Genomic DNA, 27,734 nt, shown 5'->3' on the forward strand with positions numbered 1-27,734 from the left:
TTAAACGAATCTAAAAGTAATCGTTTTTTTGTATACTCATTTTTGTGAAAATTTAAATATTGGTGAAAAGTTAATATTACGTGAAGAAGTACTAGTTGCACATACATAATTTAATAGAATAAACTGCAAATAGAAAATGGTTCTAAAATATAACCTCAAACTATAAAAAAATGTAACCCGAATATAAATATTTGTTTATAATGTCAGGTTTACGTTTAATTAGTACATACTCTTCTGATTCTGAAGATGACGAAGTTGTTAAAGCTAATAGTAATAAATCCAGTGAACGGTACTTATCTCTTTTATTTCTAACAATTGTGTTTCATAAATTTTCATAAATATTTAGCATGTCACATTTTTATCTATTGTTAGAAATGGTAAAGTTATATTTGTATAGTATGTATGACATAAATAAAGAGAATTAATTTTTTAATTTTTCTATGAAATTCTACCAAGAATATACATAACATACATGTATAATATCGATGAAAAAAATGTTTTTGTTGACCATGAATTTTTTAAATTTATTCTTTCAAGATGATTATTTTTTCCTGTTAAGAAAATTATTTAATCAAATATTTGTGTTCAAAGATACATATAAAACTATATATCACTATACAACTTATGCTAACACAAATGCTTAAAATTGATGTTTATATTATAGGTTGCCTTTACCTGTAAGCATTGCAACATGGAAAGGTGTCCCACATCATGAAGAAATTAATGATGATCCACTAGAGCATGATGGAAGAATAAGAAATTTCAAACATGAACGTGGTAACTGGGCTACCTTGGTGTATATTAATTGTTAGTATTAAAGAAAAGAATGTAAGTAATATCATTTTAATGATATAAGTAAAGATATTAATAATTTTAAATTTTAGATGAACCTAGTGAGGCCATGCTTTTATGGATGCTATCAGTATTGGAAAAAGTAACAGTTAAATGTAATATTTTTGCTGAGCAGTTTCATATTAGTGTAACAAGAACTTTAACCTTAAAGTTTCACTGGATTGAATCCTTTGTAGAGGAAATTAAAAAATTATGTGAACAGACAGATCAATTTACTTTAGAGCTTTTGAATGTACGGGCATATTGTAATGAAGAAAGAACGCGTACATTTCTTGGGATAGAATGTAGAGACTGCAAGGGTACCCTTGCACATTTTGTTAAGGATCTTAATAATTTTCTTGCTGAATACAACTTACCACCTTTTTACGAGGTAAAATATTCCAACTATTAAAGTATATATGTAACATTAAATTATAATTTATATATTTCAATGATTCAGTTTATATAGAATACAAAAAAATATTGTATTTCATTCCTTATATGTGAAAAATGTATTAGGATTTTTTATAATTTAATTTGAAGTTTTAATTTGATTTAAATTATTTTTTATTAAAAATATTTTTTTTTATATGTAAATTTTTTCGCATTTAAATATTAATCTCTTATTAAATATTGCATATAACACAGTGATAGAAAATTTTCATTTTTTATTCAATTTTTAATTTCTTCATAAATTATTGTTTTTATTTCATTATGTAAATAATTACATATAAATTGTTCTTTCATTTGTAGGATTCTTCGTATCATATTAGTTTTGTGTGGTGCCTTGGCGATGAAATAGCAAGTTTAAATAATCTTATACCATCTTTAACAATTAAGTTAAATCAATTTCTAGTTGATAATGCAGAAGACAGATATATATACATTAATAAGGTACACCTTAAGATTGCAAACAAATTATATGCATTCAAGTTAAGATAATAAATAATTCACCTTGTTATATATTCAACCTTAATTCTTTGCATTGGGATTTGTTATGGGATTGTCAATTAGTTAATTTGATCATTTTCTTTGAGAAAAGGTTTCTGTAAGGATTCTATAGTAGTTTAGTTTGTAATGAAAATGATTAAAATTGTATTTCAGTTTAACATATTTGATTGACAGTGCCGCCGCGTGGGTATAAATCTCCAATGTGCGAACTTTCATAAGATCACCCTCTACTAGAAAGTAGTTAAAAAAATAAAAATTTCGATAATCATATTATTACATTTATTATAGTAATCACACAGTACAATGAGTACAACTTATTACAAAAAAAAGGAAGAAAAATAATTAGATAAAAAAATAACTTTTGAACAGTACAAAAAGATTTCATAAATAAATGTCAATTTATATAGTAACAGAATTTAATTATATCAGGTTATATTATCAGGTTATAATAGGAAAATAATTAATTGATTCATCGATATTTAAACTATTTATAATATCACTTTCTGTACGCAGTATAGATAAATTTATTAAATGTTCCTGGTGGACCGTAAATAGTTTTTCATTATTTTGAGCCCCGAGAAAATTTGAATTAAAGAATTTGAACATTAAAAACAAAATTTTAACATTCAATTAATCAATCTCAATGTCGTCCTGTTAGATAAGCGCCTTTGTGCGGTGAACAACCTGCACACTTGCACGCGGCAGCTCTGTTGGTAGATAATTAAATTCAATTGATTTAAAATTCAACGGGAGTATAACAGTAAATTAATACGATTATATAATAACAATATATTTTACCATTATGCAAAGGCGAGTATCGCATATAAATGTGTGTAAAATATTCCGAGTATCCACGATCAACATGGCATACGGAAATTGTGATAACACTTGCCAGACTTCTAACTCATAAAAACATAGTATTTCAGTAACCAAATTATTTACAATTGTTTTGTTGTTTTATACAAACGTTTTACCTATTGTGCGTCTTTACAGAAGAATGCGTAACTTATTATGTACACGACAGTACGTGATTATCTGTCTCACGAATATCAATCAGATCATAAAATATATTAAGTACACAACAAGGAATGTTCGAAATACATAGCGTATAAAAAATTCTGCCTACACATACTTTATCGAGTGTAATATTATCGTATTGCACTTGATTTAAAAGAAAGTATCAATGTTTATTAACATTATGTGTAACACTCTTAATATCTCAATCAGATATGTATTTAACACACTCCCTTAATCTTACGAATTCAATATTGACATTTTACAATCGTACATTTAAATTATTTTGCAAGTCTTGATTTTCTTAACAATTGTCTTGTAATAACGAGCATTATCTTGTACCACCAATCGTCAATATCTAATCACGAAACACGTGTAGTAGCCGACATTTGGCGCGAATGAAACTTTCTCTTCATTATGAAATTCCATTCGATCCACTCGTTGATTTTTCTGGTAAACACTTCATGATCGTTGGTTCTATTAACTTCCACACTTCGGCGAGCTATAGCATGTTTGGAGTAATAATTATTTATATATTTGTTAAAAAACCATCTGTTTCAATCATTTTTGTCTTACGTTTATATATATAATAAAAACGGACAAGGGCTTAAGATAATTTTTTCAGGGTTATCCAGATCGTTCATGTTCTCTCAATTAAAGCATATACATACTTTTACCTCTTGTTTACTGTGATTATAATCAAGGTAAATTTAATTATGTATCGCAATGTGACCTTGAGCTTAGCCAATTAAAATCAAACAATAAAAATTTTAAGGTGGAAATCTACTTTTCTTAAGTCCGTGACAAAATTCAATAACTAGAAGTTTATCAAACTGTGCTGCAATTACTTTATGTATACGATTGAAAGAGCATTGTAATCTGTCACTGTATGTTGCATTTACATGAAATATCGCCGTTGAAGGATACCTATTTTGTTCAATAATGTACAAGTTGTACTTACCAATTTCTTATGTTTTGACAGCGTAAAAGACGATAATAAATATTGTATAGTTTAAAATTAAACTTCAACAACTGAAGAATCTTACCTCGGAGTGCCCACGTATTTGCACATTTACAAGACTTTGCAAGACCGTGGCAAGTATTTCTAAATGTGCATGAACGAGTTGCGTCTCCATGTGTAAACAATGCAATGAAAAACAATTTCGTAACTCAACGTTGGCAATCACGGACTCCTGTGCGACCATCTTGTTCTCTAGATATTCAACGGTGTCGGTCTGCAAAGAACAAACAGCTCAATCGAAACGAGAAAATCAATTTTCTTGCATCCGATAACTGTACACGTGGTGGGTGATCAATCGAAACGAATTACGCTAGTATAAGAGGATGATACAAACTCAAGATGACGTATCATCACATTTTCGTTCCCTTTATTAACATAAGAGACCTTGAGCAATTTCAGAATAATCACGTAATGACTGTTACACGGTAATAATGAATTAGTGTTAAGTCACCGGATAAATATACGCGTAAGGCTGTAGATCATCATCCGTTGCTTAAGTACCTCGTAGGATTAACTTACATCAGTGCCGCGAATGACTCCTTGCATTTGCCGTTTCTTTAAGGATAGCATTGTGGATAATGCCCGTTGATGATCAGCGCTCACTCCGCGTTCATGTCTCTCGCATAATATTCTATGCGCCACTAAAATATCCAGAAGAAGATTCAGCCTCTCACAGACCATCGTTTCTTCTCTGACTGCTTGTTGGAGAGCTCTTGTGGAGAGTAAGTTGAATTCTCTGCAATTATATCGTAGTTGCACGTGAGAACTTACTCAAGAAAGAAAGTACGATTCTACTGGTCAACGGTATCGATATGATGTGAAAATTATCAATAGAAATTACTGTTATTTATTCGATACTTATTGCAGATAAAACACATATTGTGTCTAAAATTTCTAACGAACAGTGAGCGGTTAATAAGTAAAAATTTTTTCATTCCGTAGTACAAATTTAAAGATTATGTACTTCTTCACCAAATCTTGAAGTTAAATTCCAAACAAAATATGTATATTCTTTCGATAGAATGACATAGTCTTATCGTTTCTAAAATCGAGAATGTGGGAGGAGAGACGAATATTGGGATTTGAAATACAATGTAATCGTATGGTCCGATTTCGAGATAAAATAGCCTCAAAAAATGGGTCACCAATGATCGAATGTTCGTCATAAAGCAAACCTTCGTTTCGGAAGAAATAATACGTTAGGTCATCGATCTGAACGTACTTCATTTATAATTTATGAGCGAAGTAGATAAGACGGATCGGTAGATTAATATTATCAGTGGTATCGCGATTATTCCACTTTATAATAGACCATCTATTTCCGATGAAATAATCCGACAATAGCATCCGTCGAAACGAACGGAGCTGAAACAAGGACTGCGCGGAATGTCGTAATTGAAAAATGAAGAGAGAAAATGAAGAACTCGGTTATCATCGATACCTCTAATTAAAAGCGACGATTGTGTTCAGTATCGACACCATTCCATACGATCGATGCAATAGATCGTTAAACTACTATTCCTTAAATATTCGTAACACGGTTCGTTGAATTAAAACGAATGCATACAATAGGTAAAATTATTATTACCGATGTTCTCGACGTCAGTCTAGATTCAATGGTTCTAAAATCATTTTCGTCGAGTCCAACGATCGTAATTAAAAATATCCCGTCTCCGAAGGGTGTACGGAACAAGTATCTCTTTCGTAGTTGATTCTTGCTAAATTTTTAAATTCGACACATCTTTCAATTTCGTCTATTCGGAGTACACACGGTACTTACTTCGAAATGATATGAAAACCCTTTTTCATCTCTTGCCAGATGGTGGATCCACCAGTTGCCCAAGCGGTAGTACCATGAGGCTCCGAGGCCAGATTGTTCAGCTGTGTGCCTAATTCCGCCATGTCAACCGCGTAGCTGTGCGATCTAATTGCCAGGCAATCGGCGATGTTTTTCAGCCGGGAGATGCCGAGCAGTATCACCCTGATCTGATCGCGGCTGTTCGCGAATTCGGTTAACGTTTCCGGTGGCACCAGCTCTTTCGCTTTCGAGGACAGCTCCGAAGTGGCGAATTCGTCCGGCACTCGCCTGAACACCTCGCGTATTTTGTGCTGCGTCTCCTCGCCGGTATAGGTGAAGAAAAATTGCACAATGTGGTCTTTGCTCACTACCGGGTGGCGAGCGATAACGGTGAGAAATCTCAGGAGGGATCGTCTCCTTTCTTCCAGAAATTGGGAGTCCGCTGTAAGCAGCGAATCGCAATTAATCACGTTACCTAAACGAGAGGATCGGGTCTCTGTACAGTTTAGAGTCGTGAAAAGCAAGGGTTCAAGAATACAGGGTGTATCTAGGAATTATTTGTTGGATTGGAAAGTTCGATAACCTTGACCACGTAAAAGTGTTATGTGTAAGTTATATCGTAGGAAGAAATTTTATCGGATTCTTTCGCTACGATTCACGTTCGAAGGGCAGAGCACCGGGTATATATTGCTGGTAAAGTATTTTCTAATCTAATTATAGTATTCTGTGTTGTATCTATACCGTGAAACACTTGAAACAGAAAACTTGAACGATTCTTTTATTTTCGGAGAACTCTTTTCGACAAAATAGAATCACGTATTTTTGTTCGTATTGTCTAAATGGAGAGTATTGAGACGAGTGTAATATGACTTATGGTTCAAGGTCATCGAAGGTCAGTCACGAAGACAAATATTTTATTTTTATTTTTAAAATTGTACAAGGAAATAAACAAATTCATTGATGTCATTGCGATGAAGATTATATAGTTATGGGGGTAGGCATTACATTTCCATCGAATTCGGTAAGAATTGATAAATTTGAAATAAGACTTTACCTCCCACGATCTTCTTTGGCGGTAACTTCGGTATCAACCTGTATGGAAATCTTGCCAAGAGGAGTTCGTGCAACGATATGAAATCATTGTAACGTCTATAAACGATGGAATTGAATCTCTGAAAGTAATAATCGTTTTCAATATGTGAATCGGTAATTATTTTTCACGCTTCAAACGAAGAATTCAATTACGTTGAATAAACAATCTTTTTCGTTAAACTTTAGTCGATGCGTAAAACTGGTTGAATTGTTGGAAACAATAAATTGAATGTATCGACTATCGGCAACTTTTTAGATTAATTTTGCATAATTTAATAATAAAAAAATTTACTAAGTATATTCTTTTTTCCGTATATTTAAGTATGTTCTTTCTATATTTAACGAATGTATCAAATATTTTACGCTTGCGTTCTGTATAAAAAATATATGTATATAATATACCTTGCTCGTCACTTGGTACTCCACGTGTTTCAAAAAGATTCCTTTCTTTTCTGGTACCAAGTTGACTTCTATCGTGTCCAAATTACAAATATCCGAGTACGTGAGATTCAATTTCGCGGGATTGCTGCCTTTGTGCAACCTTTGGGCCAGAAGCGTTACCTCCGATAGGTCACACAGAGCAGGGATAGGTAATTCTAACGAAAAGAAAAGTCATCGATATAAAAGTAATCGTTATGCATAGTTTTTAAAGTTCTTTGGATCGATATCGTCTTCTATATAACGTATCTTTCTATTCGCTTTTCACAGTATCACAATACAAACAATTGAGAAACGAAGTTGTTCGTTTCGGACGGTACACAGTATTGTTGTATCTAAATGCGGACAAATCGAAGAAGCAATTCTCTTTGGATATTGTTATTCTCATAAAAAATTAAATCGATCGATCGGTTACACGTTGTTTTTAAAGTTCTAAAGATTAATATCGTCTTCTACTACATACGTACTTTGTTTTCACTCCTCTCTGTATTTACTTTTACAATACAAACGATTGAGAAACGATGTCGCTCGTTTCGGTCAACAGTATTGTTGTGTCTCAATACAGACAAGTTGCAAGAGCAATTTCATTGGGTATTGTTATTCTCATCGTCGTAACCGCAACCTCGATATTTGAAAAGACTTTTCTGTCGTACTTTCCTGCGAGTTCACGATACGAGCGACGAACGAAACATTCTCGATCGTTTATACAGAGTGTCTCGCGAAATATGGCACCAAAACGACCAAAGAGCGTTTCTTAAGGAAAAAGTGAATCGAAAGTGTGGAATAAAATTTTTTCACCCGAGATTTCGTTTTCGAGAAAATCGACGTTGAACGTTCGTGGAATATGCACACGATTTGGATAACTTATTCGTTCATTGCGCATCATTTCCACTTGTGTCGGTATTTGTAATCATATCTCGTCGGTTTTACTATCTTCTAGCTAACTAGAGCCGGTTATCAATGTTTACAAACACCGATGCGAATAAAAATAAATAGCAACGAACAGATGCATTAACCAAGTGGTATTCGATCGCACTGGTATTTGATCATTCTTCAAAGTCGATTTTTTTACATATTTCATTTACCTTGCACAACTTAAAATCTTACTTAAAATTTAACTCTTGTTCGTAATTTCGTACCATTAGGGTATTTTCAATTTCAACACCAGTGTACATACATATTTTCACACGCGATTAAAAGTAAACGGTGAACTATCGTGAGCTGAGCAATAACCTTCTAACGGTAATTACGTGGAAGAGTTTTATTCGCATGGACGCGTAGAGGATTCGAGGTTACAATGTTGTAGCGAAACAAAGCGTGTACGAAACGAATGTTACGATAATAACGAGAGATTGCCTATAAAGTATCTATTTGGTAGATCTAACAGTAAGAAATTGCAATTTTTCAGTCTGTTCACATGGGCTACGAGTTGTAATAAACACGAACACGATTCTGATGATTCGAGAGGTGTGCATAATAGCGGTTGTTAGATCTTGTAGACTCATGTTCGATCGTGGCTATCCTTACGTCTGAGCGACTTCGTTAGTGATGAATCGAGGAGCTCGTAAACGAGCCTCGGTGGTTACAAAATTGAAATTGTTGCGAACTCTTGACATTTGATACTGGCTCTGTTTCAGACTTCGATCTTCCTATTAGTTTTAGAATAGCTTCGCGCAGGTGCAGTTATTTTCAAACTTAATTTTCGAATATTCTGGAAGAAGTCAGTGGAAGATTAATTTTGGCTAGTAGAGAATTTTTTGTTTTATCAAATCGGTTACACTTGGTCTTAACGCGACATTTTTCTCACATTAGGCTTTTTGTTCTACATCTACGTAGCTAGACCTCACGGATAATATAAATTTCAAAGTACCGTGTACGTTAGATTGTTAAACGTAGGGAAGCGAAGGTTCAAAAGCTAGACAATCGCTGTGGAAGATTAATTTTGTCTAGTAGACAATTTTTGTTGTTTTGTCAAGTCGGTTACACTTGATATTAACGCGACATTTTTCTCACAATTAGGCTCTTTATTCGTCATCTCCGTAGCTAGACCTCACAGACAATAAATTTCAAAGTACCGTATACGTTGGGTTGTTAGACAGAGAGGATTGGAGATTCGAAGGGTAGCCAAACGCCGTGGAAGACCAAGGTTGATCTCCACTAGCGACGACCATTACTCCCAGATCCTTTTGTTGCGTAATTGCCAACTTACAGCTTCCGAAGTAGCGGAAAATTCTAATTAACACCGTGCGAGGAATATCGATGTCACTCGTGTCGAACGACACCTAGGTGATCTTTGCTTCGTGGAACGCGTCGCACACGGGCAAACGAGACCGAATTAGGTTAAAACTCATCGAGTCGGAACGGTCGAAGACCACGGGCGGGTGCTGTGGAATGATAAGTCCAAATTCGAGATCCACGGTTCGCGTACCGGTTCGTCTCGACCGGTTTTGAGGAATGTAACCAATTGGCGTCCTCCGCGGTGGACTCTTCCCCCCCTCCCTCCCACCCTTGAGATCTCAAAGGTTCCTTCTAAGAAGTATAAAAGACTGGACACTATGGCATCGTGGTCAGTTGCCGGCGTTAGTCGGAAGCGTGGAAAACGAGATATGGTACCTGGGTTACTTTGTTCTTCCTCGCTGTAAATTTTGAGTGCGTGCACGTATTAACGTAATCGTGTTATCGAGACGAGTTGAGAAACTCGGTCACGAAGTACACGTATTTTTAGAGTTTGACGAACATTTTTACGACAGTTCGCGCGATTTTCGGTTCATTGTATTTGCTTCTCGATTTTTAACCACGCACGAAAGGTAGTTACTTAAAATGTACAGCAAAAGAGGATGTTGATTCAACTCGAGAACATTCCTATGGATCACGAGTCTTGAGAATTTCTTCGTAATCGAACATAGGTTTCGCTACAAGCGCTGTTCGTTTACTCGTTATTGAGGAACGAGCGTTAATTGTGACAATGGTGATATAATGAATCGTTGTCAATGATCCGAGGATAGTTTGGGTTTCGACCGATTGGAAAATTTGTGAAAGGAGCAATAACGAATGGCGTAGATAACGGGAGACACTGGAAGAAGTTATCCTTGAGACACGGAATTAAATAATTACATAGAGATTTGTTTTATCAATAAGATAATAACCCAACATATGCGGTTAGCGCGAATAAAGAGTTTCTTCTAACCTTGATGAAGTTGCGGTAGCGAAATCTATGTTTATCAAGTCGATAAACTTAACGATTCTTAGCTTTCGATCGTTCTTAAAAGATTTCAACAAGGTTTCACCGGTTTTTATACTTTCAAAAACAGTTGAGTAATTTTCTTGGCAATTTACAATTATAAGTAATTGTGCTCCGATACGTTTCGCAGGTAATCTATTTCAGTCTTCGTTTGATCTGTTAGTTATCGTAGAAAATGCGCATCTTATAAACAACAATGAAGTCGATATACGTAAAGTACGCGAAAAAATGATCGGTACTATATTTTCAACATTTGTCGATGCGTGCGATTTTTTTGGTAATCAAACAGATCGAAATAGATCTCCAAATTATTTATAAAAAAAGAACAATTATTTGTAACAATGATAATGTAGCAAGGACCAGCTGCGACAGACAAATCGTTTTTGTTTCGATTGTAAAATAGTGTTCGTGGAGAGATAGGTGAACTTCCTGGGCGAACGGGACATTTCCGGTGAACCTCCTTTAGCTCTGATAAGTGTGTCTTTTTACCGATAAGAAAGCAAGTACTTATTGTGCTGGTCAGTGAAACCATTAAATACCAGGTTGCTTTACACTGTCCAGGCACGAAGAGAGATGATCAGGAAAGTACAAAACGTGCTAAAAAAATAATACGAATTGTTCAAGTACAGAGAGAACAGGGTTTCCATCAAGAAAACGACTCTCGCGTATCGGATAGGAGATTTTTAAACAAATTTTTCAATTGTTGAACGAGTAAATATCGTAGTTACTCGATACTCGTTATTCGAAGTCTTCTTGTACACGATTAAAAATTATTTTTTCTCGTCGACATGTTACGTTAAAAATGTTTAGTTGAAAAGATTGAGAAGAAAGAAAAAAACGTGCCAACCTTGAGATTCAGAGTTCTCCAAGAGTTTGTCGCTCGGCTGCTTTCCTTGCTGAGCAAACGCGACTAGAGCAAGGCCCTTGTACAATCCACTTCTGGTCAGATACCCTGTCTTGCTGTCCACGAGTTCCCATATCTAAAATAAAAATAAGGTACTGTTAATTCAGCTGATCGTACTATGAATTGAAATGTTAATTCTTTAACGACAAGTACTGTAAGAACAAATGATTTCACAGTTTTGTAAAATTTTTAATTTTTACACAGAAAAATTCATACAGTTTCATCGAAGAAAAATATGAATTTTTTCATATCTGGATATTATAAATTTTCGAATTACATCGAAGTGCACAATATTTTAAAGATAATCGTCGAAGTTTGTATTTGACATCTTTTCAATCGTATAAAATAAAATAATTTTCAGCGTGCGAACACTCGTTCGAAATATCATGTAACACGGCCCATGTTTTATGATCGGCACAGCGTTGTTATCGCAATTAAAGTAGAACTTTGTATTCTCGCACGATGAATTATTTACATTCATCGTATACGTTAAGCAATTATTCGGTTATTTTCGTTCAAGAACGTTCCATATAAAATATTTCCGCCGTGATTAATATTATTCTTGCACAAACAATAACGTCGCCACTGATGCAAGAATTTTAAATTTTGATGGTTGAACTTTGCAATCGTCGATTGCAAAAATATCGTACTGTAACGTGCCTTGGATATTCCGTGCTCACATTAAATCCTGTAAATTTGCTAATAACGATAACAACAACAGTAACGATTTGATTCAAATACCTTCCAATTAATTCCAAGTTCTTTTAATTAGAACTAACGTTGCGATCTTCGTGCCTCGGAATTTTATAATCGCGAATTCGAAATCTCATCGGATATGTTGTATTTGCATTTACGATAAATAATCAGTGGCGCAATTTGAAACGACGAAAGGCGCGTCCAGTAGAAAAGAACATGGTTTCGCAAAAGGTGAGTGTGAAAATCGTGAAACTGGTTTTCAAGGAAAATCATGTGAAAAATGAAGGAATGCACGGAAGAATATTCGTTGCCTTATTTCGAACGAAGATTACTTCCTCGATGAGACGAGGACAATACGAAATTTCGAGCTTGTAAAAAATAATTTTCTTACACTGTTAATTCATGTGTCCATTGTTAATTCTTATTTGGGTTGAACAGCAGGAATATTTGTACCGCGAATACCAGTTTATAGCGGAAAAACGAAAACGAGTTTCAAATTGAAACTTTCAAATGCAGGATAACCTGGTATATCGCGTACGAAGTATTCATTTCGAATAGCACGTCGTTGAATAATTCATTTAACTCGTTTCTCGCATAGTTGGCACAATATTCGTCGGTTAATCTTTCGGTTATAAAAAATGATCCGATTAAATGACCGTCAATTAGTCTTGTCCATACGTTAACGCTGAATTGATGTTGGCGCCTTGATTGTATAATGGCAAGTGGATTTTCTTCGTCGGTAAATATCGAATGCAGAACATTGAGATTGACAACATAAATCTCAAAATGATATTTATGTGATATTTACTCTCGTGAATTTTAACATTCGTGACGAATTCGAAAATGTCTGGTAGTAATTTTACAATCTTTCAGAAAGGAAACGTTAATATTCGTTACAATTATAAACATATTATGAATTTAATTGAAAACCTGTTTGACAACGGCGATAAAGCATACACCGATGATTGATGCGCGATAATTGTTCCTCGACACGTATAATCATCAGCATACTACAGTATACCTCTACTATCTCTATTATGCACATATTTAAAAATACGCGCCAAGAGTTACCAACAAGTGGTTCCCACCACCTGTGTTTAACTCCGAATCTTACCTTGTATCACTTTTCCGTTTTCACACATGTACACGTATAATTTATAAGTCTCGTTTTAAATTTCCAGTGATCTCAGTTTAATTTTTTTATTCGAAACAATTCTTTACTTTCCTAAAGTTACGTATGTACTTCAATTTTCGTAAACAGTCTCATTTACAAGGCAAATCTTCTATTTCTTTTTCGTCAAATAAATTGGATTTTTTCTTTCACTTGGATTTCGTTTTGTAGACATAAGTATTAAAATTTATAAGCAAATTTTCAACATCGATTTTCTTTGTTTACGAGTACTCTTATCTTTCCACCGAATCAATTTCAAACGTTACGTTTTAGATGTTTAACAAATTTTTGTTATATCGAGAATGATTTAAAAAAAAAAGAGAAAAAAGAATTCCATAACGAAATGCTTGAATCCATAAATGTTTCGAGATATTTTTTCATTAAAACTAGCATTAGTTATCATCGTACTATTATCCTTATCGTATGACAATTCGGACGCGCTTGGCACGTTGTTAATCTCAATATTTATACAGGCCTCGAAGGAATAACCTGTTACAGCAGAACCGCCCATGGTAGAGACAGCAGGTAAAAATTGCAATAAAGGCTGCAGGTGTAGTGTGGGAAACTGCATCTCCTTTTGGTGTAGGGGAAGGTCCCCCAGTACCGACCACTTTAAGTTTTTTTGTCGCAACATGGGTCAGAGTCGGTAAAATACAACTTTTTAAAAAGCAATTCGTAACGTAAATCAAATGGTACTTGACAAAAAGAGGAAGACTTGTTTTTAAAATTTTAACGATAAAGATTAATAATTCCAAAAAATACAAATTTAATCACGACTCGGTTATATAAATACAACTTCAAGTTGCATACAAATAAACAACTATTATAATTTTGCATTTAACCTAGACGTAACTGATCTATGGATGTTTAACGAATCGCACGAATTGCTACGAAATAACAATGCTTCGTCGTTAGTTAGCTTTACGAAAATGAAAGTTAATTTTAGATTATAAAATCTATCGAATAATTTATTCCGATAACGCGAGGTTACTTTTCTCAATTTTTCTACCAAAACTCATCCAAGTGATCCAAACGATCGCTACGAATATTTTTTGTTTCCATCGATTAATTATTGACCATATTTACTCGAGAAACGTTTCCCACGATCTATGAACGAAAATCAAATAGAACAGGTGTATCAACTCGCGCGACAAAACGCGAGACTTTGTTTGAAAACAGATAATGCGACAGACACGAGCAACGGTGCAACCTCGGTTAACACTGTGGACGATTCCTAAGCATTAGGCCATAAATGAAAGTAACTGCATTCCGAGAATTTTTATACCTTGCTGCGCCATTCCACTACTCCTGCTTTCGTTCCCACTACATACCTCTCTTTCACCGATCCTCCAGACTGTAGGAACTGCACGTTACCCGCATGTAGATTCTAAACCGACGACAGTATCTTCGGACAATCCAAGTTTTCCGTTGGAAAATGTTCAATCGTCGTTACGTGGTAAATTAATTTGTCAACGATGTCGTATCGAAGTATCGTGTAAAGTATTACGTTTGATACGGAGGAACACGAAAATGTTGCTAAATCTGAGCTTCGTTGCGTGGTAAATTAATTTTTCTTACTCGAACAAGTATCGATGTATACAAAGTATTATGTTCGATACGAGGAACACGAATCCGATGGTAACTTAACTTTTCAAAATTTTTTATTTACGTTCACGTCCGTTCGATTTTACTATAAACGGTCTGTCATTGGTATCGAATAATCCTGTAAGCACGTTGTATGTCGTGTTTTATCAGGGTTCAGAGAAATCGGATACTATATTTATACAATCCGTGTAATGTGCCCTCTCAAATAAAGGAACGATCAGTTGAAAAGTTTTATTGAATTTAATTACACGATCCTTAACATAAACGCGATAACGAAACTTAATAACCGAACACTGCAAAAACTGTTTCCTAGCGGAACAGAGATGCTCTTAGAGTAAGTGTATGCTCAGGACGTGATAAGAGAATAAATGCTTTCGTTATTGCGCTCGTAATCTCATCTCCATAACGCGATGTAGTAACGGGATGTTATTAAACATCGTTTTACCGAATCGCATCATTAGATGCGATCTGATAACCAAGTGGTTCAGACGCAAAGACCTCGATTCTCGATCCAACGGAAAAGAGAAAAGGAATCAGGAAACAGAAATTGTATCAACGAGTCAAGGAAACGGTAGAGACGGATTTAAATCCGGAAACGAGCACGTTCGAATAATAGTCGACGAACAAAACCGACGTAATGAAACCCAAATTCGAGTTTCTGTTCAACGAGTACTGGATGAGTAGTTATTTATCTTTCATTCGAAATTTTTGTACGGATAAACCCTAAGATTTATCGAGTAAGAAGGAAGCAAGAAATAAATAGATATAGAATAATAATAAAGCAGAATAGTCGTAAAATGTACGAGTAGTAATGGTCGTTAAGAATAAAATAAAAATGTAACGAATAAAAATACGAATAAAGGGGAAATGGTCTTTGAGAAACTTGTGTTCGGTGAGATGGAAAAATAGGAAAGGAGAAAATGGAAGAGTGAAACCACATATACGCGTAAAAAATTTACAAAGATCAACAGGTATGAGCAGCAATATTGAAAGGAAAGGGATTCGTGAAGAGATAAAGAAATGTATTAAAAAAAAAAAAAGAAAGAAACGATGAATATCGATATATGAAAAGTACGAAGAAAGACAGAGTACAGCTGGAAATGAAACAGAAGGGAAAGCAGAGGAATAGGGAAATGGGAAAAGCAGATACGATTGAACGTAAAGCTGCGTAAAAGTGGCACTCACTGTGCACATTCTCATTATTCGAAAACGCTGTGTCCTTTGTTTTCTCATCGTTTTTACGAGCGTCGTTAAAGTTTAATCGTTAATCGAGTTCACTAAGAGGAACCTACAATGAAAATAGGTTCCTCGTTCGTGGTGCATATGTTCGTGTGAACGCTGGTCGTGAACAATCGCCGAGAAAGCTGAGAGTTTACTCGTCACGAGCCCGCTTTTTCAACTTCAATGAGTCCCCTTTGCATCTTTTCAATTTCAATGAGTCCCCTTTGCATCTTTTCAACTTCAACGTGTTCCCTTTTCATCGTTAATATCTTCGATTCTTTTTTATCTTTCTATCACACGTATGCGGGATACAGTGGAAAAATTGGTGCGGTTTGTTTTACGCATTTAGCAAATATTATGTATTTGAAAAAAGTGATTCTAGTCTTTAAGGGGTGTTCAAAGTTAAACACGTTATTTAATTAACGAATAAAGCATACTTTTTAGCTACAATCTCTGTCATAGTAAGAAATGAATATTTTAATCAATAGCGATATTCATATTTCCTCAAAAGGTAAGACGTCGAAGAGATGTTACCCGTTAACCTTTAGGGGGATTGCGAGATCACAAAAATTAATTAATAAATAAAACATAATTTCCGTTCGTATGCATAGTTCTGTAGTCGAAGATAAATATTTTAATGAAATTCACATTTTTCCAAAAGGAAAGCTGCGAATGAAAACAGGTTGTGTTACCTAACTCGGACACTCCCTAAATGTTAAGCTTGTGCCAATTTTTGCAACACATGTATGTTTTTTATGTCGATGAGAGTTACACAACTTTGTAACTGAAATGTAATTAGAAATTTCTATTGAAACACGGTTGCTTCTAAACCGACAACGTGCTATGCATTTCTCTGTTCTTGTGTTCCCTCCTAGATGGAGTAGAATCATTTCGTACGTTTAATTCGAATTGTCTATTCGTGAGATTTATGGAGCCATCTCAAGAGTAATGCAAATTTTCTGCCATATTTCTCTGAAAAGATCGAACAAAATGACTCTTTTTTTTCTACACTTTATCACACATTTTATCCACTAATTTATTCATTTCTCCTTTCGCAGACACATCTATCTTTCGATCGGCAAAAATTGATAATTTTAACGTTGTTGAGGTTACTTATATTTTTTCACTTAAACGATATTACATACTACCAAAAACAATGACAATTCCATCTTTTATTTTTCATCTCCATTTACGTGGTCATACTTATCCCCGAAGAGACCTCTACTGTCGACTAAAGTTGGTCGTTTTATTTTGAATACCAATTTCAATCGAGTTATTTGCAATAGTAGCTCAATCGTTCGATTAAGTTTTAATAATCAATCAGTAGGATCTTCCGTCGTTGCAATCTGGATTTCATCTACGACGCGGAGGATTCTCCTGGACTTATTATTTATTCAATTTCGTATATATTTCTCCTATCACTGTATCGATAAACACGACGAAACACGAAATCATCGAAACAACACGGCAGATCGGGACAAAGCTAAGAATATAGAAAAGTGTGCTCTTCTACAAATTTCTAGTGTACAATATTACAGAAGAGGATTTCACATTTTATCCTTTACCGCTGCTGGAAGACTTTCTTTTCATTCATATTCAAACGTATGCTGGTAGAACAAAAGGTACTTTACAATGTGAAACGACTTACTCTGTACAAACGACTTTCTTTTCACAGTTGCACGGAAGACGCAATTAATTATCGTTTCTATTTTGGAGTAATAGTCACTAAAATTGTAACAAAATATTGTACGATAGTGACGTCGTTTGTAAACACGAATGCACGATTTATAACGAAATTTGCTTCAACTAATTCCCATTGTCTTTCGGTGTTTCTCAACAGAGTGAATGAAAGACATCAGCGTAGATGTGTTTGTAAGCAGGAAGAGGAAAAACGGGTGCACGCGCGTATCGTATAAAGCATGAAACAACTGGAACGTCATTAAACAAAATTATTGTGGGGGGTTTGGGGGAAGAGAGGTCGGCACGTATTCGCTGAAGTTTTATCTTACGCGTGTGTTTGTGTTCGTGTCGAGCATCGCATGGTACGCGTGCTGACAACCGTGTTCATTGCTGATGGACACTTCTTCGCAAAGATTGGCAACACTTTTGTTAACAGTTACGTTAAAATATTTGCAATTGTTATTTACTTTGAAATTTAGGATTTCGTGTAGACTAATTAGACATAATTATGTACAGACTGATTCAATAAAATGGTAAATTTGTAAATTTGAAATGTACATATATTCTAAAAGAGGCCCTTAAGTTTTGGTAAACGAACTACGTTAATGATTTTCATTGAACGAATACTTAACGAGAACTTGTTCAAGCCGAGATAAAAGTTTGCAATTGAAAATCGGTGTTATGGACGTTTCGTGGATAAGTTAATTTTATGTTTGTAATATTATACATTAATTATAGCGATATCTGTAGAAATATAAGAGACGATACGTGGAAAATATGTATACTTCTCCTGACGGTAGTTAATTTAATTTTTTTTCTACCGAATTGAAAAAGATTCGAATATCCGAATCATCTACGTTTGATTTGTAAATATACAAATGGTTTATGCAATAGTACTCGTTATTTCGTATTCACAGGATATATCTTATCTTGTATAACACTGCTTTACAAAGTTAACGTTACAGTGCCGCAAAGAATCGTCAAACTAAATTAGATAATATCTGTGTTTATATCAGATCACGTGACTTCTCAATCTTGTGTAATCTGGGTATATACCATTCTTGTAGTCATAGAAATATTTCGCGAGAATGTTTCCCTAATGTTTAATGAACAATATTTTAAAAATTATCCGAAGTTATTCGAAACGAAGAAATTTCAACGAAATAATGTTACACATTTTTTTTAAAACGAACGATAAATGAAGTACCAAATACCAAATTTAAAAACCAAATTTATATATTGAACACGATGCGTGTATAGAATGACATGCTACAAACTTATTTAAATATTAAATGTGGATGTTAATAATAACTAATTTTGCAAAGCCTGGAGGTTTCAGGTTTAAGATTTTATCGATAAATTCCTCGTGAATAGGTAATTTACGACCACCGATAATAACTACATTTAAATTGGAAATTTTATACGATCGTTCGTCATATTTTATTAAGCAAGATATTTTCAAATATTTTCCTCGAAGAATGTGTAGATACCTACGTATGTGTTGCGTTACATCACGTTTGTTGAAGACGTGTAATACGGAAAAAACGTTCGTACGAATAACAATGTAGTTAGATTCAAACGAGAATACACATGGAAGAAACGATCGCTTCTTACTGCTAGAGGAGACGTTTGAATGAACTCAAGATTGACTGTTTTCTAATCAAAGATTCTATTATTCACCTTGCACTATGATAGACACTTTCGATGCAAGTTCAAAAACCAATCCACGCACCGTTTGTCCAGATCGCAAACATTTCTCGTTCGAAATTATTAAATTAATCGTTCGTCGAATGATTTTGAAAGTACCTAAAAAATTTATCACCAGGATTTCAATTCTCAAATAATGAGATTCCACGTTATTACGGTGGCATAGTAATAACCACGTTATTACTATGCTGTGCAAGGACCTTCGAAATTTTAATTTCAAATATTTTTAACAGCCGTACACATAAAAAAAAAAAAAGGAAACCACACATCGTTAATTTCGGTGTGTCGAGTCCTATCCGCTGTGAAAAAGCGTGGTTAACGAATCTCTTCGATTCTACGTGGATAATATTAGTACGTGTCTAACATTTCTAATACAGTTTCGCGATAGTTTCTATTCCAAGTGATAATTGGCAACGTACACGAACGCATAAATGTCGGATATGTATTTGATTTACGATCTCGCCGATTACGACGTTGTCTTGGCGAGACACCTGTTCGCGGAACGTTCCCCTAATAGACGGTTGCCAATTAGGAAAGAATACACGAATACCAACGAGATGTACAGACTCGTTTCGAAAACGTGTTTCCATCGGTGTTGGTTCCAGAACCGCTAGCTCTACGATGATAGGGAGGATAGCACTCGAATCAAGTACGAACAACACGGGACACGCGATTGTTTGGAGAATGCTGTGCGATGAACAGCTGCATCCGTACCACGTGCAACGGGTGCAAAGTCTCATGCATAGTGACTTCCTTCCACGAGTAAACTTCTGTACACAATCATTGCAGATTTCCCTTGCTAATCGGAATTAAAGTTGTCACAGACTACAGAAACTGTTCAATGAAATTTTCAACGACTGCAGTTTCGTCGAAATGAATATTTATCGCTAATACCGATCGATTGATATTTAACTAATCGAAACACGATTCGGTAGATTCAACGAGCATCGAGTCATTATTAGCGATCGCGATTTGGAAGTTTTAAAACCCCGAAAATTTTCATCCAATTAATTCCGATCAATTTTTACACGCAACAAGGTTATTCAAAGTTCACGATCAATAATCGGTACAATGGTAGATAAACGTAGAATTACTTTACCGGTGTACCGGAGAAGATTCTCTCGATCGTTCAGCATCTATAATTTTCGAACGTATCGGCGGGTCAACGAGAAGAATCCGAGAAGCTCGTACTCAAGTTCCGGACGGTTATTTCGAGCATGTTTCTCAAGAGAAAAGAGTTTTTACGAGGACTCTGCGCTAGCTAGGTTTGAAGAACGAGAACGATAGTACAAAAATATTGATAAAAAAATGTAACTCCAACGAATGTTCCTACGAAGTGTTTCTATTATTTACGCGTGTCGAAGTCACGACCGTATACTTTGATTCCCAAGTTTATACGAAACGATCATTAATTGTCGCGCATATGTGAGTACGTGTCTTTCGTAATTCATCGTCATGCAACGAGTGATACCGGTGCTCATTATCGATGCCCCGAACTACTTCGAAACTACCGTTAACGACTTAGATTTGTATACAATAAACGCAGAATTCGAAGAACGCACGCACTTTGTATCGCCTTACACGATGTGTATCATTCGGTATCGTCCTATTCATAGAGATCTGCGATGACTGGCGATCAAGCGGCGACCCACGTAAAAGCTATTTTGATTGTGTCGTTAGTCAATGAACGAGACGCGACGTTCAATCCCTGTTATGACGTTTCGTGTCGTGTCTACCTCATTGCTTCTAATTTCTTCTGTAATTGCGCGCGTTTCTCCACCATATATTTTCAAAGTACATCCTGCCGATATTCCTGTGCGATCTACCGCGCAATAAAACGATACCTGGAACGTTTCATTCCACGCGCAGATGTGACACTGCTGTCCACATCGAACGTAATTACTATGCGGAAAAAATGATGATGACGATGACGACGTGGATGACGATGATGATGGTAAATTCATCAATTTAATCAAAGTAGGTTAATAACACAGTTCTACTCTTGTTTAATATTACGTGTCACCGTGGACTGCGACTCGAAACGAATTTTAACGTTTTATCGTCTATAAGAAATCGCGAATGTCTTGGAACGTGAAACGTTAAAAAGGAAACAAATTGTATGGTAGTATTTTGTAAAAATTTGAAACAATTTTTCACCGAGAGAACTAATAGTTACTTAAAAAAATAAAGAACGATGATCTATGGGAGATAAATTTAAAGATACGACGAACAGAGTAGAATTAGACTTTTTCATTTGAGGAGTAACTATTTGTGTACTTTCGTGTTTATATATTGTATTAAAATGTGGTAACTTTTCATCAATCCTGTGCGAGATAAAATTTAAAACTAGGTCAATGAAATATATTTTCATTGAAATCTAGACGAAATCAATTTTCCTGGAACCAATAATCGTTGAAGTAAATTAAGGTAGTGTGGAATATAAATCGCAAGAACAAACGTGCGGAATCAAGTTGAACTAATACAGTTATCGAATGTAAAGTGAAAATTAAGAGGAACGAATAGGAAATTAATCGATCCACGTAAAAGGATAAGCATAAATGTTTCGAACACTTGGAAAAGTACATCTATGGTTGTAGTTGACCCTGGTACGTAATCTTCTGCTATTACGAAGGGGCGTTCATGCAGACTATCATCAGCGGGCGTGTTAATGATAAAATAATGATATTGTTAGGAGACACGAGACAATGCAATCGTCGAGAAAAAAAACTTTGTCCACGGAGAAAAGGAAATAAATAATCTTTACAAACTATACGACGTTGATTGTCCTAGTATAAATAGTAATTGGATCGAATCGTAGAATTTGACACGGCGAAACATATCTCGTCAACTCGGACTTAATATCTTAGTAATTAAATATAAAAAAGAAAATACCATCGTACACGCCCTAATCAGCAGCCCCGAGTACATGAAAAAAAAAAAAAGAAATTAGCACGAGCCTTTAAACTGTGCTACAAAATCCGAGATACCTGCCAGAGAGTACTGGTCTTTTTAAACAACATTAAACTGTATCACCAAACACAGTTAAGTGACTTAACGTAAATTCCATCGTTGTCGTTAATAATCTTCGAAAGTGCACGTATCCTTGAAGTATTCCTTTTCAATTGGAAGTTTAAGGGACGTATTTGTACACTTTTATCATTTTGTGTAAATTAACTTCCAATTTAAAAATAATAAAAAAAAAGAAAATTGTCGAGACTTTAACAGATATACGTACATCCGTCGAAAGAGACCTTGACTTTCAAGGACGAGATAAATTTTATAATTAACTTCGTATTTTAACAAATCTTCACCGATTCAGATGTGTAGGTTCAGCTGTACAAGCTTGTGGAATAACAGTCCGATTACAGTCTGTAGAGACAGATGAAACAATACGGTTTTTTTTTTTTCGGATGTAATAATCGTAGATAAGATTATGTCCTAGGGTACGTCATCTGGAGTCGTGTCACGAACGCAAAAATACTGGAACCGTTTTGTCCGTCTGGAACCGCTATGTTGAAAATTTATTCACGTGGCAATCATTTCGGTACGTAGACCGTAAGTATACCGTTGTGTATTACGTACTTAAACACGTTTCGTTATCTAACCGCGTTAATATAATTTGCGTCAATTAACGTAATTGAGTCGGCACTGATACATCAATAAACATTAAACACGTTCATCATTATGCACACTGTAAATTCTTTAAGAGTAACTGAACGTTTGGGTTACTTACGATAAAAGAATTATTTTTTAAAGAATTCTTTTCGGTATCTCATTGTTCTCTCGGGATAAATAAAATTGTACCGCGATTGTTAAGATTACTCACTGTAGATTTAAAAGGAAGTTCCCAAAGTGCAGATTGTAATTGGATGCAGTAGTATTTTGTACTGTTATACCAAAACCGTAATCATGATACGATACCTACCGCGTTGCATCCTTAGGATTAATCTCTGTTCCCATGCGAGCCAATTCACAGAAGTCAGACAACGTAAGTCAGCCAAAACATTTCTTGGACCAGCCTACGTGACTCCCCGTGGGAACTCTTCTCTTTGTAAGACATCAATAAGTGCTAAGTACGTCCGCGAAATTCTTGTCAATCGGTCTATTTTAATAAAACCTCAGTAAAGTGCCAAGGGATCGTTGAATTCTACACAAGTGTTCCTTCAACCCTTCCCTCCTGCATAACAGTACGAAAACACTGAATTACGATTATATAAAAGGTGACACAAAAGTATATAAGAAAATGGATTTTATTTTTTAACAAACGATAGTATAAAATATAGAATTTGTGGTAAAGTGCAAAGCGATTCGACGATCGAATGTCTGTAGAATGTTGATGTATAAATTACCTGGATATAGTTATTGAATATTAATTTGGAGATAAAGTGGCAAAGATTTAGAATTCGAATTGTTTGATGTAGTTAACGATTGAGAAAGAAACTGGTGAGGTTGGTTTCTCAGACTTTTCATTACGATTAAGGGCAATAGGACGGACCAAGGTTAAGGTTACAGTGTTTTGATGAATCATGATTGGGTCGCGCAAGGGTTAGAACAATGCAAGGTTCGAACGATGTACAACTCGAACGATGCAAAAGAAGATCGACTTGGAATAAAAATATTATTGTTACAAGGGTTGGTACATTTGTAGACGACAAAAGAGCATTTGAAAACAATTTTAAAGGAAAAGTGAAACGCTACATCATCTGAGTTCATAACAAATTTAGTATAATAAATATTGCGAAGATTGCACGATGTTGTTTACCAAAAATGATTCCCTACCAGACTGTAACAGGTTTTTCATAATTTTTCACGATAAAATATAATTATAATACGAACTCTCACGAAGATTAGTTTTGTACGAAATAAACTTTATTTACACGTGTTCGTTTACATTAAATCTTACTGTACTTATATCGCAATTGTAAAAAAAGATTTTATATCGAGCTGCGTCTATATTGTATTATTGATATTTCTTGTCAGTAGATGCAACGATAAAAAAAAAAAAAAAAAAAAGTAAAAAGTGAATGGCGGAAGATAGAGAGCTAAATATAAATATTTAAATCACTGAACTACAATCTGAAAGCAGTATCATTGTGTAACTGAAATATCTGCATTGAATTATTAATTTGTTCATTCAATTTCTCATTATCACAGATGCACAATTATTATTCGCGAAATTATTTCGAGCGGTAAAATAACTCAGTTGCATTATAAAAACGAAATAATTATGGAAACATATAGCGATAAATTTTCCATGGTATAATAATATATGATATACACAAGCAGAATAAATACACTATAAAATTATAATAAACTATAATAAATACACGGATGGAAACTAGGATGCGAACCGTTAGTAAATTCTTTATTTTCCATTATCAAATTTAAACGAAGTTTTACCATGTAAAAAGTGTTTACCTTTTTGTGTGTTCTCGATATACGTACAATTGTTTATTCATGTACTTTATACGTATCTTATCTCAGCTGAGTTTCATGAATAAAATTTTGTATTATCACATTAATATTATGTTGTTCTTGAATAGTACATCCAACGCTTTCAAATTCCACGAAAATTGAAAATCAGTATTCGTCCGATTGGCCATAAATAAATCGGACATTTAACGTGCAAGACATAACTAAATTCAAATTTCAATATCAATTTAATTAAAATTCATGTGAATTCACTTCGTATGCATTGTATCACTATAACTGCTTCCGGGTCAAATTGATTACTCACCAAGCGAGAATGGATGACGAATACTTCCAAGTATGTGAATTTCTATGAAAATGTGTTTAAACCGATGTAACTTTTCCTCTTAAATTTATCAATATATAAGTACCGCCGCTCACCTCTGCTACGACTTGTTAATTGCTATATATCAATTTTGTTGTTATCATACTTTAAACCGTGTAGTTTTCTCTGGCAATGCGTACGAAAATAATGGCGATTTCTTTTTTTAAGAAGATACTGTGCATACGCAAGACGATTCTTATACGCGACCTTATAGTCATCGCATAAAAACAACTGTTTACGCAGAAGAGATAAAAATTCTTGAATAAGTAAATCAACCAGCCATTTCGATATTTAAAGTACTTAAGAGCCAAGGCACGATAGAATTAATTCATGACGATTTAATACAAGGGGCGCAACTGTGTTTTTTTTTTTTTTTTTTTTTTTTTTACGACGATACGAACGTTTTCAACATTTCTTACAAAACGATTCTTACGAAACTGATGTGCTCGAATCACAGTATTAATATCTTGTAAAACGAACCTACATACATCAAGGCCACCCATTAAGGATTGTATTAAGTATACACGTATGGTTTTATCAAACGTACGAGAGATTAAATTCACATGGTTCCAATTAAAATTATTTACGTTCAATTAAATTAAATTGAACCAAATTAAAAAAGATTCTTTTCTTTTTTCACTATTCTCCAGCCACCCTGTATGCGTGCTTCATTTACTATATTCCATTCGTTACCGTTATTCTTCGTTGAGTGTAGTACGAGTTTCGAACCGTTAGTTATAAAATAAATAAATATTCATAGTTGCGGTATTAATACATCGTAGAGACGTTCAAGTTGAAACAAGCGAGTGGCTCGATTCGAATTGCGAAAAAATCGATTTATCGAATCGAACCGCGTGGCACGTATAGTTCGAGTAAGTAGATGATCTGGAATTGTTCTAAATGTAAGTGAACGTGTAAAGAAACTACAAGTAAATAACATTTGTCTTTTGTCTATGTGTAGTCGTGTGTAAGTATCGCTGGATACGTGGTTCCTCCGCCGAAGAAAGAGACTAGAAGGAAACGAGGAGAGCATACCTGACTGAGAACGGAGCTGCTCAGCTGGGACTTGACAAGAAGGGATTTAAACACCTCTCGTTCCACATTTCCACTCGTGGGAGAGCAAATCTTCTCGTAGACTTCTCTGTAGAACGCCGGTATACAGCCTGATTCCGTGCACCGACGGGGAGCAAAATAAAAAGACATCACTTCGCGGGAAATTGAGAAATTTCACTTTTGCACGTGAACATTACAAATTGAATAAATCTATCATCGACCAGGACCGTTAAATATTTAGGTGTTACGAAAACGAGCATTATACTACAAATTGTCTTTATCTTAGACATTGGACAATTGGTGTTTCACTAATTCGTATCGTAATAAATTGATCTTAATTTTCCTAATACTCTGAATTCGTTAATTTTTCTTTGTTTCCAATTGGGCAGAAACTTACATTCTTTTGTCTAATGTGTAAGAAAGTTAAAAGAAAGATATCGAGCCTACGATATTTAAAAATGTTTTTTTTTTCGTGAATTAATTAAAGAAAAGAAACGTCTGTCCAATTTTCTAAAATGTTTAGTGCGCGGAGAAAATTCAAAGGTTTAAGAAAAATTAGACACTTCGACAGCACGAAAATACGGTACGAGAATTAGCGTGGTACGACCCGCTGAAAGGGGGAACGAGTCGCTTTTAAAAACCGGACGACCTCGGGAAGACCTTGTCAAAGGTGCGTACGGTACACGAGTTCATCATTTACCGAACGACAGATCGGTCGACGCCATGTTGGATCACTTGTAGATCATCCGGAATCCTGCAAGATCGTTGCACCGGGGCTTTTCAAAATAATAATCACGTCAGCGATCTGTCCTGTGTTAACGATTTACGTGCACTCGCGTTACGTTTTTTGAACAATTTGACGATACGACTGACCGGTAAGGTACAAACAACAACACTAAAACACTGAGAACATACGCCATCGCCGTGTGGCGCAAAACTGACGACTAACACGATTTCTCTGACCGGCCGTTCTTGTTTCTCCCGCCGCGCATGCGCCCTCTCACATTTCCAACTTAAAACAGGCGGTTAGATGAGTCCTCGACGCGGGAAGTTCTAATCTATGGAGTTTCGTGTTAATGCGATTAAATATCTAAAAGGAGACCGCAGACTAGAATTATTCGAATATTTGGGATGCATACGGAATAATTTGTATACAAGTTTACAATGAAAAATATGTAATACAGTAACGAGTCACCAAGAGCGTAAAATAAATAAATGATAATACAATGTTTCGACCCTGGTTTTAGGTTCACCTCATTGTTAAAGAAAATAACAAATGATAAGAGTATAGAATAAAAAGCTGTTTACAAGTTAATAAATAGAATGTTAAGTGTGAAGTATAACATTTTATACACGATACAGTATATGCTAAGAAAATATAAGTAATGAGAACGATATATACAATCTATCTGCAAAGAAAATGAATAGTATTGCGATTTCCCTTGCCAATTTATCAGGCAATTAGAAAATCATAATTCTTTATTACTTCTCAGTTTATAATTAACCGTTGATTTGTA

The 27,734-nt window shown here is 34.8% G+C and overlaps 2 protein-coding genes across 3 annotated transcripts; one reads left to right on the forward strand and one right to left on the reverse strand.

Moving 5' to 3' along the window:
* The first annotated feature begins 28 nt into the window (after nt 1–28).
* LOC143146917 (U6 snRNA phosphodiesterase 1) lies at nt 29–1,792 on the forward strand. The gene is made up of 4 exons (XM_076311666.1): nt 29–289; nt 665–807; nt 885–1,222; nt 1,585–1,792. Exons 1-4 carry the CDS (start codon nt 201–203, stop codon nt 1,771–1,773), a joined length of 759 nt encoding a protein of 252 aa, XP_076167781.1. The 5' UTR covers nt 29–200; the 3' UTR covers nt 1,774–1,792.
* A 759-nt stretch (nt 1,793–2,551) lies between these two features.
* LOC143146916 (sorting nexin-8) lies at nt 2,552–27,148 on the reverse strand. 2 transcript variants are annotated; one of them, XM_076311665.1, is made up of 9 exons: nt 26,918–27,148; nt 26,200–26,327; nt 11,234–11,366; nt 7,110–7,303; nt 6,670–6,787; nt 5,598–6,057; nt 4,337–4,553; nt 3,843–4,031; nt 2,552–3,298 (listed from the first exon to the last, which is right to left on the reverse strand). In XM_076311665.1, exons 1-9 carry the CDS (start codon nt 26,940–26,942, stop codon nt 3,212–3,214), a joined length of 1,551 nt encoding a protein of 516 aa, XP_076167780.1. In that variant the 5' UTR covers nt 26,943–27,148; the 3' UTR covers nt 2,552–3,211. The 2 variants fall into 2 exon arrangements, with proteins under 2 accessions (XP_076167780.1, XP_076167779.1); XM_076311664.1 differs by lacking the exon at nt 26,918–27,148 and having other exon boundaries at nt 26,200–26,911.
* Nucleotides 27,149–27,734: the final 586 nt, after the last annotated feature.

This window comes from Ptiloglossa arizonensis, chromosome 5 (genome assembly GCF_051014685.1).
Source record: "Ptiloglossa arizonensis isolate GNS036 chromosome 5, iyPtiAriz1_principal, whole genome shotgun sequence".
Classification (NCBI taxonomy): Eukaryota; Metazoa; Arthropoda; class Insecta; order Hymenoptera; family Colletidae; genus Ptiloglossa; species Ptiloglossa arizonensis.